Source organism: Apteryx rowi, unplaced genomic scaffold (assembly GCF_003343035.1).
Source record: "Apteryx rowi isolate R43461 unplaced genomic scaffold, aptRow1 scaffold_56, whole genome shotgun sequence".
Classification (NCBI taxonomy): Eukaryota; Metazoa; Chordata; class Aves; order Apterygiformes; family Apterygidae; genus Apteryx; species Apteryx rowi.
In genome coordinates, this window is record NW_020450827.1 from 1,340,412 (window position 1) to 1,353,452 (window position 13,041).

The following is a 13,041-nucleotide window of genomic DNA, read 5'->3' on the forward strand; positions in this document are numbered from 1 at the left end:
AAATGTCCTGCATGTTGTCATCTCCCTTTTTATATACAACCACCTCAACACCAAACCTTTCACAGCAGGTAACTTAATCTAATTCTATCTCATGGGCTGCAATTTTCTTCTTAAAATTGCTGTAATGCAGAAGTAAAGCACATAATTGGAACACCCCTGATGTAGCTGTTAAATTCAGCTCTTTTCTCTAAAGCCCATAAAGGTAACAGCCAACCTAGCTGACTGCTGTTGCCCCTTGGAGAAAACGCAAACTTTCTTTTCAATGGCTTCTAATTTGTTAAATTAAAAAAAAAAAAAGGTAAGTTTGAATTTGTTGAGAGGGGTTTACAGCAGTTGAAACAGAGGAGGAATTCCATTTAGTCTATGTCAGGCCTGAAGGAAACACAGAGTCCTTTGGGATGTAAGTAAGAACCTAAGTTTGCACAAGTGCACAGAACATTTTGCATGCCCCTTTGAAAGTCCAGCCCTTAAATGTTTTTAAAGTGCCTTCATAGTCTTTGATCTATAAACTGAAAAGTGGTGTTAAGTAGATCTAATAGACGAGTAGATTGTAAACGTGCTGGGGAAGGGATCTTCTCATTGTTATGTTATGATGGGGCCTCTTTCATGAATAGGACTTCCAGGCACTAACATTTTATATATGTGTAATATTACATATGGATATATATAAGCATTTCTGGGGCTCTTCATTCTGAGAGTTTATGCACTGCAGGATTTTTAAAGAGGTTGGTAGCCACTTGTATTGAGGCATCAAACTCAGTAACTTTGACTGCAGAAATCTGATTTTTTTATCCTTCTGGCAGCTATTTTGACTTGCTATGCACCCTTTTATGTGCAATTGAATGTATCATTACATAATATATGATAATACATGAATGTATCACGTTTAGTAGTCTTTTAACATCTCTTTCCCCGATGGGGTCCCCTGCCATGACTTCTGTCAGATTAATGGATTAAAGAATAAGTAAATAATTTAAGAAGGATTAAGTGACTCTGACAAAAAGTAATTCTTCCTGCTCTAATGCAACATCACAGCAAGACTAGCCAACGTTTAACTTTAGCTGATAAAACTGATCAAGCTGTGAGAATGGTTTGTTTCCATTGGAGAAATGTTAGTTCAGGGTAGGCAATCATTTTAGAAGGGAGATTTTCCTGCAATAGTGTTTTAAGGCTACTTCCTTCCCTGATCAGCCTGCCAAAAATTAAGGTTATTTAAAGGTAAATAGAAGATTTTGTTCATCCTGAAGGATAGGGATCCTGCTTAGCCCAGTAATTGCACCTGTTATTAACCCACCGTGTTAAGCTACGTCTACTGACAGCCTACCCTTAACATCTCTCAACAGCTATGTCTCTGCGCAGGATTGTGTTGTAGCTGCAGAGCTGACCTACAGAAGCATGTCAAAAAGGGCGCTATGAACTGCACTGGTTAGCGAGTGTTCCTCTGTCTTCTCTTAGACTGTAGACTGCAGTCACAAGTTATATAAAGAAGCTGGGAGGTTAAGAAAAAGATGAGAGCTGTTTTCGTTTTATTATTTGCATGGCATAGCAACCCACAAATACTTTTACAGCCCTGCATAATGGAAACCAACTAGCTGTACTCAGATTTTGGCACAGGCAGAGTCCGAACGGAAGTCTGATCCAAGGTCTGGGAGTGTTTCAGTCTGGGCTTGTCAGACAGGTGCCAGCTTTATGCTGTCAAAAAAATTAAAGTGCAAAGCTGGGTCTAGAGTGTGACTTCTCTTTACTTTTCAGAGACTTGAAAACATGGCTGAGGTAGACTTTTCAGATGAGTTCAGACCTTCAAATGCACTAGATTCTTCTGTTTTTCAGGAAGAGCAATTGTAATACTTGCCACTGCAGTTAGGTACCTAAATGGAAGCCTAAGAGCTGTTTGGAAAATCTGCATTTGTGGTTATCAGTTCCAAGAGTCAAGACCTCTCTTCCATCAGAAGTGCTAGAAAGGTTTATCCCAACATACTGAGTCATTCTCATGTCTTTTAGAGAGCATTCCTAACCCAGAAGTACACTGTATTTGAGACACTGCAATAAGAACTAGATTTTTCCCAATTTTGTTCTCAGGGTGATTTCTAACATCTATGTAGATTTGCTGAATTTGTATTGTCACGGCAGTGCCGCTGAGTTTACTAGACTGAAATCATAAGTACTTCATAAAGCAAAGTTGAACAAAGTGGGGGTTTTTTGTTTTTTTTTTTTTTTCTCCTTATGGAAGTGCTTTAGCACTTCCTTATTTAGTGCAGTAAGACATGGTCAAGATTACTGCTCTGTAGCTGCTTGTGCTATGTGATGATGATCTTTAATGTGGAAAGAGTGCTTTAAATAGGCATGTGCACTGTGTAAATTGGGCTTAATGACTTCTGATTCCAAAAATGTATTAAGCAAGTATGAATGGTGGGGACAAAGCAAATCTGAAAATTGTTGCAGATGAATGAGAAGTCAAAACACCATAAAAGATGTCATGTTAAAGTTCTGGAACTGAATGAATCAGAAACATCGCAGCAATTGCCACAACACAAAGTATGTTTACTTATTTTTCTGACAAATAAGCTTTAAGTTTGAAAGCAAAAATAGTTCTTTTGCTTTCTGCCCAGGTGCATATTGCCTGTGCAGAAATAACGACTTCTAAAACTCAGTCTTTTCATAAAATGAGTAATCAAGCATGGATAGTTCCTAGTGTACAGCAAGTAGTCCTTTTAAGAAGGCGCTGGTTACATACAAATACAGGCTAAGGTGACAGTGAAGGATTCATGAAAGGCAAATACCAACTTCAGCTACAAAATATCTTAAGTTTATATACAAAGAAAAGCACCAGCTATCAAATTTGCCACTCTCTTCTAACTTATTGTCCTTCCACTAAAAGTCAAATAAGTTTAAGATTTTCTTTTTTAAATTAAGAACACAAAGACATTTTTATATTTTACACTTTTATTAATGCAGTTTAAATTAGGCAGGAACCTGCAATTTCTGAATAGGCCACTTTAGGCTATTCATACAGCTTTGTCATAGCAAAAGAGGTACCTTAAATTTGTAAGTGAATGAACAATGACACATGCTGTGATTATTCAAAACATAGTGCTTCAGTGAAAGTTCAAATATATTTTATACACAGTGATTATGAAAATAGATTTTTTCCATACAATATTTTACTTCTGCCAGCTACAAAATATGATAAAGAAAAATAATTCATTTATTTCTTTAGCCCTAGGAGTCTTCTTCCTCTACAACATATACACCACTCTTAATGAAAGTGATGATGTGGGAGAAAGGACTCCAAAAATTCTGATGAAGCATTTCCCTTGAACATACAGATGTATTTTACCAAGGACACAGTGTTGTCCTAGAGCCAGATCAAGAGGCCTGGGAATCTGGAAACAACAACAACAAAAAAAAACAATTCTGAACCACATGGCTGTGGGATTTTGAGTCCCAGAAGTTCATGTGATATGCCTGAGTCAACCCAACTTGAAAAGGGAGAATCTTGCAATTCCCCCACAGAAATCATATATTGTTCCTAAACTAATGTTTCTAGATTAATGGCAAAGCAGCATTTTCATAGTTACTATTGAGACAATACAACTTCTGTTCAGAGGGCAGTAAATCCACACTGCAAGAAGTACAAGGCAACCCACTGAAGTAGCTGTGGAAATTCAAACCACTGCTAACAGTGTCACAGTCTGTAAGTTTTAGGATACATTTGTTCTTAACTTCCAGTAATAGCTGTATTCCCTTAGATTCAAGGTTAGTTTCAACTTTGGGGTATTTTGAGTAAGCATCTGAGGTAAGAGTTCTTGATGCACCTTTTTTTGGTATAGTTTCTTCATGTGCTTTTTGATTGTGTATAAAATAAAAGTTTTGTTAGATGAGAGCTCCTAGATTGATACTATAGTGGAAACAGCTTATTAAATGAAGTGCACCACTTTCTGCACTGCAGAAGTCATGTAGTTCCCTGTTTGCTCACAAGTAAAGCAGTTGTAGAAAGGGGCTTTTGCCCCATGCAAGAGGCTTCCACAGCCACTTTTAGCAGGCCCAAAGAGGAATATAAGATTTGGCTGGCAAAGGGTTATTATGCCCATGCTTTCAAGGATTCAGTGTACAAGGGTATTTGCATAGTACATTGAGGGAAACAGGTGCCATTCATCCATATAGTGGAGTAATGACAGGGAGGAAGGAGTATGTGCTGTGGCCCCAATGCCCATCTCTAGTTTGGTGACAGTAGATTATATTTCTCTATCTACATTTAATTGCCCACTAAGAACAAAAAAGCTACAGGTACTCAAGCTTGGGAGTGGATAGGATATTTGAAAGCAAGAGCATTTTTCTCACCAGCTGTGATAATGCAATTCCACACTAATTTGGAAAGGATTAAAAAAGCCATCCCATTTTTGAACAGGGTTGTTTTAGTTATAACTAAATCTGCTGTGTATGTAAAGGTTTTCTTTTTTAAAATGCAATCTCTTCAGTGGAAGGGACTTCCACTGTGTATTTTAGAACATGATAGAGCTGTTCTATACCTGAATACAAACTACTACAAGGCAATACATTACCCATAACTACAGTTAACTACTGTTTTCACCCCAAAAGAAAAGAGTACCTGAAAGTGTCATGTGGACATTGGCTCAACCACATCTGTCATTTAATACATTGTGCATGAATGAAGAAACTAACTGTAGATACACTAATCTAACTGTAAACCTCAACTTTTTTGCTACTATACATGAATAACATTTTCTATTCATATTGCAGCTACAGATTTAATAAATAGAATTGCATATATTGTGCTTTATAAATTAAAATGCATTCCAAATGCAATGCTAAACAATGAATCTATTAAAAAAAACTAAAAGCCACACATTCCGGTTCTAGAACCGGCCCACTTCCTCACTCTATTCACAAAGGTAGAAACAGTATCTATTTCTCTCTCTTAAATAAAAGCTCCCTCCCCCAAAAGTGATCAGAGAAGAGTTTACTTAGGCACTACTGCAAATATAAGTTGTCTAATAAACATTGCTTCTAACTTAATAAGGGGAGCAGGTGAAAAAAGTCACAATAAGTGTTTTGATTGCTTCCTCTATAGCAAGTTCTCTTCCCTATCTGACGCTCTGAGACATGTGCAAAGGTGTCAACATCTCTTCAAAGATAGCTCCTTTTACATTAGATCCCCTCAAATTAGCTTCTTGTAGGTCACAACCTGACAGATCACAATTCTAAAGGGTAAAAGAAAAAATATGTATTAGTTGAAGTATACCCAGAACTTAGTTCAAAATTTTACCTTAAATACATTGATACAGAAGCCATGTACACTACCATTAATTTCAACCTCTTGTAGTCTATCATTCTAGTTCAGAGTTTTGGTTATTTCTTGTAAGAGAGTAGTTGCTTTTCACAGTAACAGCTGGACTTATTTTTAAGTTGTTAAACTTACACTCTTCATAACAAATTATCTTACAGAAGTTACTAATGCATGCTGAAAAAAGCTACAAAGAAGCTGCCTCTTGCAATCTCAACAGTTATTACTCTGAATACTTCTCTAATACTTGAGGAAGAACTGCCATGTAAATAGCTTGCAAAATGAGCTAGTTTGTCCTTCTACTGTAATAGAGACAGTGGTGTATATGACATGCCAACAGTCAGGTAAGAGTCTCTCATTACTCTATAAATGCTGTCCCAGCAGAAAAAACACAAAGCCCAAGCAATGGCATTTCTCTCCAGTGATGGCATGATCTAACATTAACAGTTAAGTTTAACAGTATTTCCATGCATCACTTTTGAGAAGATACAAGCCATTCCTGTGCCTTTGTGGAGCTGGCAAATCCAAGACTTTAGACTAATCTTCCAAATTGAGGCAGGAATGAAATGTGATTCCCCAGATCATCCATATCTCACTAAGACTAATGAAAAGCTAATCTATTTTCCTTAAGTACTTATGCATTATGACTAGTTTGAAGCTGGAAAACTCAGCCAAAAGCCAGCAATCCCTAAAATTTTATCAGTTGACTAGTCAGTATATGAAATGAATCATAACTCACTTCCAAATCAGTTCCTGCCAAAGTTGCTCCTCTAAGATTACAGTTTTTTAGTTTTGCATTTTTCAGCGTTGCAACTCTGAGATTAATTCCTGTCATTTGACTGCCTTCCATGTCAACACCTTTCAGGTTAGCCCCTAAAATACACAAAGAGTAGTTTTATGAGAAAGAACAGTCAGAAACTCCGTAACTCCAATGATGCTTGCTCAGACCCATGTAAATTGATAGAGGTCAGGGTAGAACTTGGGATTTAATGATTATACAGTCACATATTCAATCCCATATTTGTGGCATCTTCTCATGAAAACATGGAATGCACAAACCATGGCTGAATCTTTCACATGCCATATGTATTTTCTTTATTTAAAAACATACGTTGTTCAGTTTCCACACAGTAGCTAATAGGCAAAGACTTCTTACCTTCCAAATTAGCTTTAAGGCCTGATGGATCTTCAAAATTGCACCCTTTTAGAGATGCTCCTTCTGCATTGGAACACAGCATCTTTACCCCCTGGAGGTTTGCACACTGATAAGAGACAGATGTATCATTGACATTTATAAAAATGCGAGGATTAACAATACCAAAGATTATCAGATTATAGTCTTCATTTCTCTTTATGCAGTGAATCCTATTAAAGCACAGAACAGTCTTGGTATTGGGAGGCAGTGTAAGTACTTGCTATACTATTACTTCTCCATCTTTGTAAGAAGGTAGGTAATTCTCTCCCAATGCCTTTTTTTCTTTTTTTTTCTTTTTACTTTTGTTTTTAGCTTTTTTTCAAATAGCTTTTGAATTGATCTAGCTAGAATAATTCAAGAAAACAGAAGAACTACAAATGTTTTACACTTATCTGCTTGTTCCAATTCCTCTTCCCTTAAAATAACTAAAGGACAGCCCAAGACACAACAATTCTTACATCAAGCACTGATCCAGAGAGGTCAGCTCTTTCAAGATTTGCGCAGCATAAGTTGGCATGTGCTAGGTTGCAACGGCTTAGGTTAGCCATCTTGAAGTTTATGTATCGAAGATCTAGACGTGAAAGATCTGCTCCACTAAAATTGAGACCCTTAAAAAAAAAAAAAGAGAAGATGAGACGTAGCTCTGAAACTAAAACAGTTAAGAGAATCGGAACTGCAATACAACCTTCAGTACTTTTCTTCAGCTGTAAAATTTGCTTTCTACAACACTCTTCTCATTCATACAGAAGAATAATATAGTGCATAGGATGCAGAACTCCTGGAGCATTTGGAACACCAGACATTTATTCTTACAATCCATCTCAGAAGACTTTGCCCCCCACATAAAAACTTTTCTCATATGCAAAAGAATGGGAAGCTTATATGCTCATTATATTTAAATTCAGATCTTCAGAGAGCAAAATATAAGGCACCTCAGGTCAAACCTAACTAGAGTTTGCAGTACTTATACAGGCTTTTTCCTGTTATGTCATCAGATATATCTAACAAGACTAGCTATTCTGCTACATAAGACTAATGTACTGTAAATGCAAAGTTATCAAGCATTGTCCTTGGTTATGCTAGTCCATTTTACATTTAAATAACAGCTTAGCAAATAAACAGCTTAACAAACTGCTGCTCCAGGAAACCTTCATTCTAAAGGAAAGCACCCCAAAGAGCACACTTTAATTGCACATTAAAGTCACTCTGCTATAGCTTAGAATAAAAACTCAACTAAAAAGAGGAAAAAGCACACATATGGCTTGAATTTCATGTTTTTTGTCACATGATGCTGGCAGGGTATATCACCATCAAACCCCAACACTATAGATCAAGACAAAGTTTGCGTTTTCGCACCTGACATCGCAGCTCAGACTTGGTTGGGGTTGCCAGCAGGAATCGGACAAACTCCTTTCGAGATATAGGAGAATGATCCTCAGCTGGCTGCGAATTCTGTTGGGAGAGTTGTTTAAAAACTAATATGGACAGGACTAAAAATATACATTGCCTGGAAGAACAGGACATGCGCAGTCACATACAAAAGAAAATAAGTTACCTTAATAGCTATTTCTAGATGTTCGATTAATGAATCAATACCAAAAAATCTGGCTTCTTCCAAAACACCTAACAAAAGAAAGCAGTGTTCATTATTTACAACAAGCAGACATTAAACAAAAAAGCATTCTTCCCTTACTGGAGAAGACAGTGTACAGCCACACCAAGAACATGCCAGAAACTTTAGGTTAATCCATCCTTACTGTTGCAAGAGGATGGATTCAACAGATTTTCACTTCTTCTAATAACTCTGCATTTTAGCCACACTCACAAAGATGAATAGATCACTTGCTGAAGTTTAAGGAGTCTCTAAGAAATGCATAAGCTAATAAAACTGTCAACCACATACATCATATCAGATATAATTGGGTAACGTTAGCTTGCTTTTAGCTAAAAGGAAAAAATAACTCAGAAAGGATGTTTCCAATGCCAGCAGTAGGTTAAAGATAGCAAATCCAAAATTACAGCCACACATTAATCCAATATGGAGAATTTTTAAAGCTCTCAGGATAAGTAAGTTTAAACAGTATATCTTCATTAAACCAAACATGTGGAATTGAACTGAGAATAAAATGCACCAAATCTTTAGGTGAACATATACAAGTCCCACTGGTCTTATCATGTTAATCTGAAGGTAAAGTTCAACTTCCAAAGTGTAATAATTTAGGAGTCATACAGGTAATACCTACCTAGCAAATTAATGCCATCATTTACAATGAGCTGTCCATGACGCAAGTAGTTCAGGATTGGCTCAAAATACTCTGGACTGCGGTCAATTAGGAATGCTCCTCTATGATCCTGCTTATTTCCCCAAGCATCTGTTTCCACAAAGTATATATATATATAAAAAATTAAACTTGATGTATTAAGAGAAGAGCATTTGCTTCAGTTTCAGATTGTTACTACCAGAAGGTCCTGGATTATGATGACAAACATTTCACTTTAAAGGGCATTTCATTAGAGAAAAGGAAGGAAAATAAGAGCAGGAAAAAAGCACATTAAAAATCTCTCTCTTCTACTCTACATAACTAAAACACACTTTATCATAGGTATAAGAACCATTGCTAGAATAAAAGTAGTGTTAAGATTTTAGTCTGCCCTTGCTTCTAAAGACTGTCTTGTACAGTGTTTGCCAACTGATTCTGTTGACTACTATTAACAAAGCTGAGCAAGGTGCAAGAAAAAGAAGAAAATCCAATACCAAAATAAAACACCCAAAGCATTTATTATGGGTGGAAATTATACTCTCAGTTTGTGAGATGTCTGATAAACATCACACAGGCATTGGAAAAATAAATTATATGTTCTGTTTTGATATTTTAACATACAGACAAGAGTTTTACCTTGATAGTGCCTTTTGCTAATTCCTAGGTTAAAAGGTAAACTTCATTTCAATATACTAACCTTTATCCTTAAACATATGAGCCAACATGCTGTCAGGTTCCTTATTAACCAAAGTGCTCCTAGAAAATAAAGGCAGCACAATTTTATTTTTCAGATGGAATGTTTTGCTCAAGAGACGCACTTGCTGGTTAGAGTGTATTTCCTCCCCTTGGCAGCTTGCAGGTAATAATGGTACATGATATGCATTCCAACAGCTACAATACTAGACTGATTTAATTTCATATAACGTGATAGAGAAATACATTTCTGACCTAGTAAACTGAAGTATTGTAAAGGTATCTCAAACACAAAGCACTTAGTTAACTGCAATATTCCAGGGATAATTCCAGGCCTGTTCAGGCTTTTCATCAGTTATATTTCACATGTAAACTGTTAAAGAATTACATTGTTGCAAAACTGTAGTAGCAAATATGTAATCCTGAGAAAGCTGCAGAAGTCAAAGCCCCCCTGCCCCATACAAAGTGATTTTGCTAGTTCATGAGCATCTGAAGCCTCACAAAATGAATGTACACTAAGGACAAGCTACTATAACTACTTTACTGAAATCAAGTCCTTTCAGAATAAAACTAAACTAGTTGTACTTTTACCGTGTAGTTGTAAAGTATCGGCCTCCAACATTGAGTGTTAACCAATCTGTGTGTGATCCTGTTAATTCTTCATGAGGTCTCACATCAGTCTGAGGATCTACATAAGTGAGAAGAACACAATAATTATTGGAAGAATTGTGAATATTTTTGAGTCCTCTATATGGTAAAGGTCTCTTGAAAAATACCAGAAAAGAAAGTTTTAGATTTACATTAAAACAAAACAAACCCTCTTTTCATTAAGCAAAATGTTAAACATAAGAATTACACACACTTACCAATGAATGGTTCCCCTTCACAGACAAACAAAACATCATCATCTCTGCAAGGGGAGGGGACAGGGGGGTGGGGAAAAAGAGCAGAAAAATCATTAATCATACTTTTTTGTTCTTTTATATAAGTGACAGTGGGATCCCCTCCTGATTAGTCTCAGGTAAATAATAATCAGTTGCCATTAGTTAGAAGTTCAGTATCTGATTTTTATCTTAATTTTGCAGGTTCCAGCAGAGCTTAATACTATCAGCTTCACTAGAGATGCTACTGATATGTACCCGTACGAACCTGGTAGGGATCACTTCTTTTACTTAGCCAGTTAAATTTTACACAATAGTTTCTTTTCCCCCCACTCTGGGAGTTTTTTATGAAGTTAATGCAATGCTACAATTCGTCTGCCTATTCTAAAAACCTCGTCTAAATGCTACCCCATCAGTTTAACAAAAATAAGAATGACATGTGCAAGACTAGAATAGTGGGATGCTCCTGGTGTATACATTGTGCTGTGGATCAGCACAGAGTGATGTTAAATGGCATAAAATGCAGCTTGTATCAATTTCTGACTCATGTTCTGAAGTTTAAGAGACAGTATTATTTTCCCTGAGGCATAAAAGAACCTCTGGCATATTGATTAGAAATGATGAGATGATTTTAAGGAAAGCACTGGTTACTGATTAAGGTCAGAGGATTAATAGGATATTAAGTGTCTTAATCCTCATCCATGATAACTTTTATTGGACAAGCCTTACCTAATCAAGGCGATATCATCAATGAGTCCACCTTTTCCATTGTAAACACTAGTTGCTTTTATTCCAAGCTTATTACTAGCCACAGACAGCAAGTCTGATAAAGTCCCATACACAGCCACAACCTGCAAAAGAAAAGAGAGGTAGCTGTAGCTACTGTGCATGTATAGTTTCTGTCATTGCAGAGTAGCAGGCTATCAGTGTCTTCTCACTGGGGAGAGGAAGACAGGTATGGACCTTTCCTTAAAAAAAACAGGGTCAACTTTGATATAAGAAACATAATTCCCTTAAAATGGGGCAACTTACACATCTCTCAGCCAAGACTCAATGTACAGAAGTGGTAGCAACAGTTAAAGAATGCCTGTCAGTGCTATAGGAATATTATGACTCAGCTGTTTATTTCTCTAAGGAAATCATGGATTACATTTGGTAGAACTGCATAGCTGGGCCATTTCCTATTCTGCTTGTGTGGTGGCTGAGCCTTGAAACTTGAGCTACGCTCACTCTTGAGACTAGATAGGTTTTAACAAGTCAGAAAAGTTTAAGCAAGATTATTTATTGCCTAGCCAACAGAAAACGGTCACATGCAGTATTGGTTAGACACGGCAGAGACCTGCCGGCTCTAAACCGTATTGGTTTGGTGGTATTTCTTCTACGCAGAATTTAAGGCTAATGGCCATTCCAGACTCAGATGGCCATTTCACAAAAGACAGCTTCATAAGCAGCCTGCAGGACTTAATTTACATTGTCGCCCAGAATACCAGGACCTGCATTAGTAATGGCAATCCGAAGGTGACTTTAACCGCAGCGCAACGTCAGCAAGCGCATCTTAGCCGCCGGCGGTTCTCTCGAGCGCCCGCGTGCAGAAACGTCAGTCGATGCCGGAATACAGCGAATGAAGCCTGGCTGGCTCCGAAGGCCACGCGGGCTGTGCCGGGCTCTGCAGCGGCCCCAGGACCAGGCCCCCACGGGGACGAAACCAGAGCCCGGGCAGCAGCGCAGGGGGCGGAAGGGAGGAGCGAGACCCGCGGCAGCGCTATCGCCCCGGGCTTCCCCGCGGCTCTGCGGCACCGCAGGGGAACGCGCGGCGGCGGGGGGCGGCCGAGGGGCAGCGGTGGCGGCAGCGGCGGCCCCCACCCCGGGCGCTCCGCCGAGCCCCGGGGCGGCGCGGGGAGGGGAACGGAACGGGCCGGGGGGGGGGGGGCTTCGATTCCGCAAGCAGGCTAGGGACCCGGCACCCCGCGGAGGAAGGAAGGGAGGGCCTGCCTGCCTGCCTGCCTGCCTGCCGGGCCTGGCCCCGCCGCCGCCCGCCGCCCCTCACCTTCCCGTTCCGGGGGCTGCCGTTAACGAACAGCGTGACCCGCCTCATGCTGCGGCGGCGGCAGCGGCGCCCCGCTCCTCCGGCCGCACCCGGAAGGCAGCGCCCGCTGACCGACATGGGCTGCGGCCAATCGCAGCCGCGCCCGCTGCCCAATAAGGAGCGCGCCCCGCCGGAGCGGAGGGGCAGCGGGTTGGGCGGGGATGTGCCAATGGGGGCGGCGGGGAGTGGGGCGGGAGTAGCGCCGCTCGTAGCCAATCAGGGGAGGAGCAAAGCGCTATATTTGCATAAGACCGGAACTGGAGCCTAGCCTCCTGATTGGTGAGGCCTGTCACGCGGGCGGTGTTCGTTCGGCGGACCGTTACCAAAGGGTCACTTCACCGCGTGAGGTACCGGATTGTGATGCCTCCGCACCGCAGGCAAAGAGTCCCTGCTCCCCGTGGAGCCCTAGCGGCGCGAGGGGCGGGAAGGAGGCACGGGGCCGGGCTCCCCTGAACCGCCTTTTCCTCGTGCATTTCTGGGCGTGACGCCTACCGGCTGCTGGGCGCTAAGGGGGAGGGCAGAGGGGCGGAGGCGCGGAGGGATACGCAGTGGTGCGGCCCGGTTTGAATGTGGGAGGCGGGCGCGAGGCTGGCGGTTGTGGGGCAGCGCTGGGGCGGGCG

The 13,041-nt window shown here is 40.1% G+C and overlaps 1 protein-coding gene across 4 annotated transcripts; it reads right to left on the reverse strand.

Moving 5' to 3' along the window:
* Positions 1-2,925: 2,925 nt before the first annotated feature.
* KCTD9 (potassium channel tetramerization domain containing 9) lies at positions 2,926-12,491 on the reverse strand. 4 transcript variants are annotated; one of them, XM_026081841.1, is made up of 12 exons: positions 12,383-12,490; positions 11,065-11,186; positions 10,321-10,364; positions 10,046-10,142; positions 9,459-9,517; positions 8,744-8,872; positions 8,056-8,123; positions 7,857-7,952; positions 6,959-7,108; positions 6,462-6,567; positions 6,045-6,178; positions 2,926-5,222 (listed from the first exon to the last, which is right to left on the reverse strand). In XM_026081841.1, the coding sequence occupies exons 1-12, from the start codon at positions 12,428-12,430 to the stop codon at positions 5,106-5,108; spliced, it is 1,170 nt and encodes a 389-aa protein (XP_025937626.1). In that variant the 5' UTR covers positions 12,431-12,490; the 3' UTR covers positions 2,926-5,105. The 4 variants fall into 4 exon arrangements, with proteins under 4 accessions (XP_025937626.1, XP_025937629.1, XP_025937628.1 ...); XM_026081844.1 differs by lacking the exon at positions 12,383-12,490 and adding an exon at positions 11,829-12,143; XM_026081843.1 differs by lacking the exon at positions 12,383-12,490 and adding an exon at positions 11,823-12,143.
* Positions 12,492-13,041: the final 550 nt, after the last annotated feature.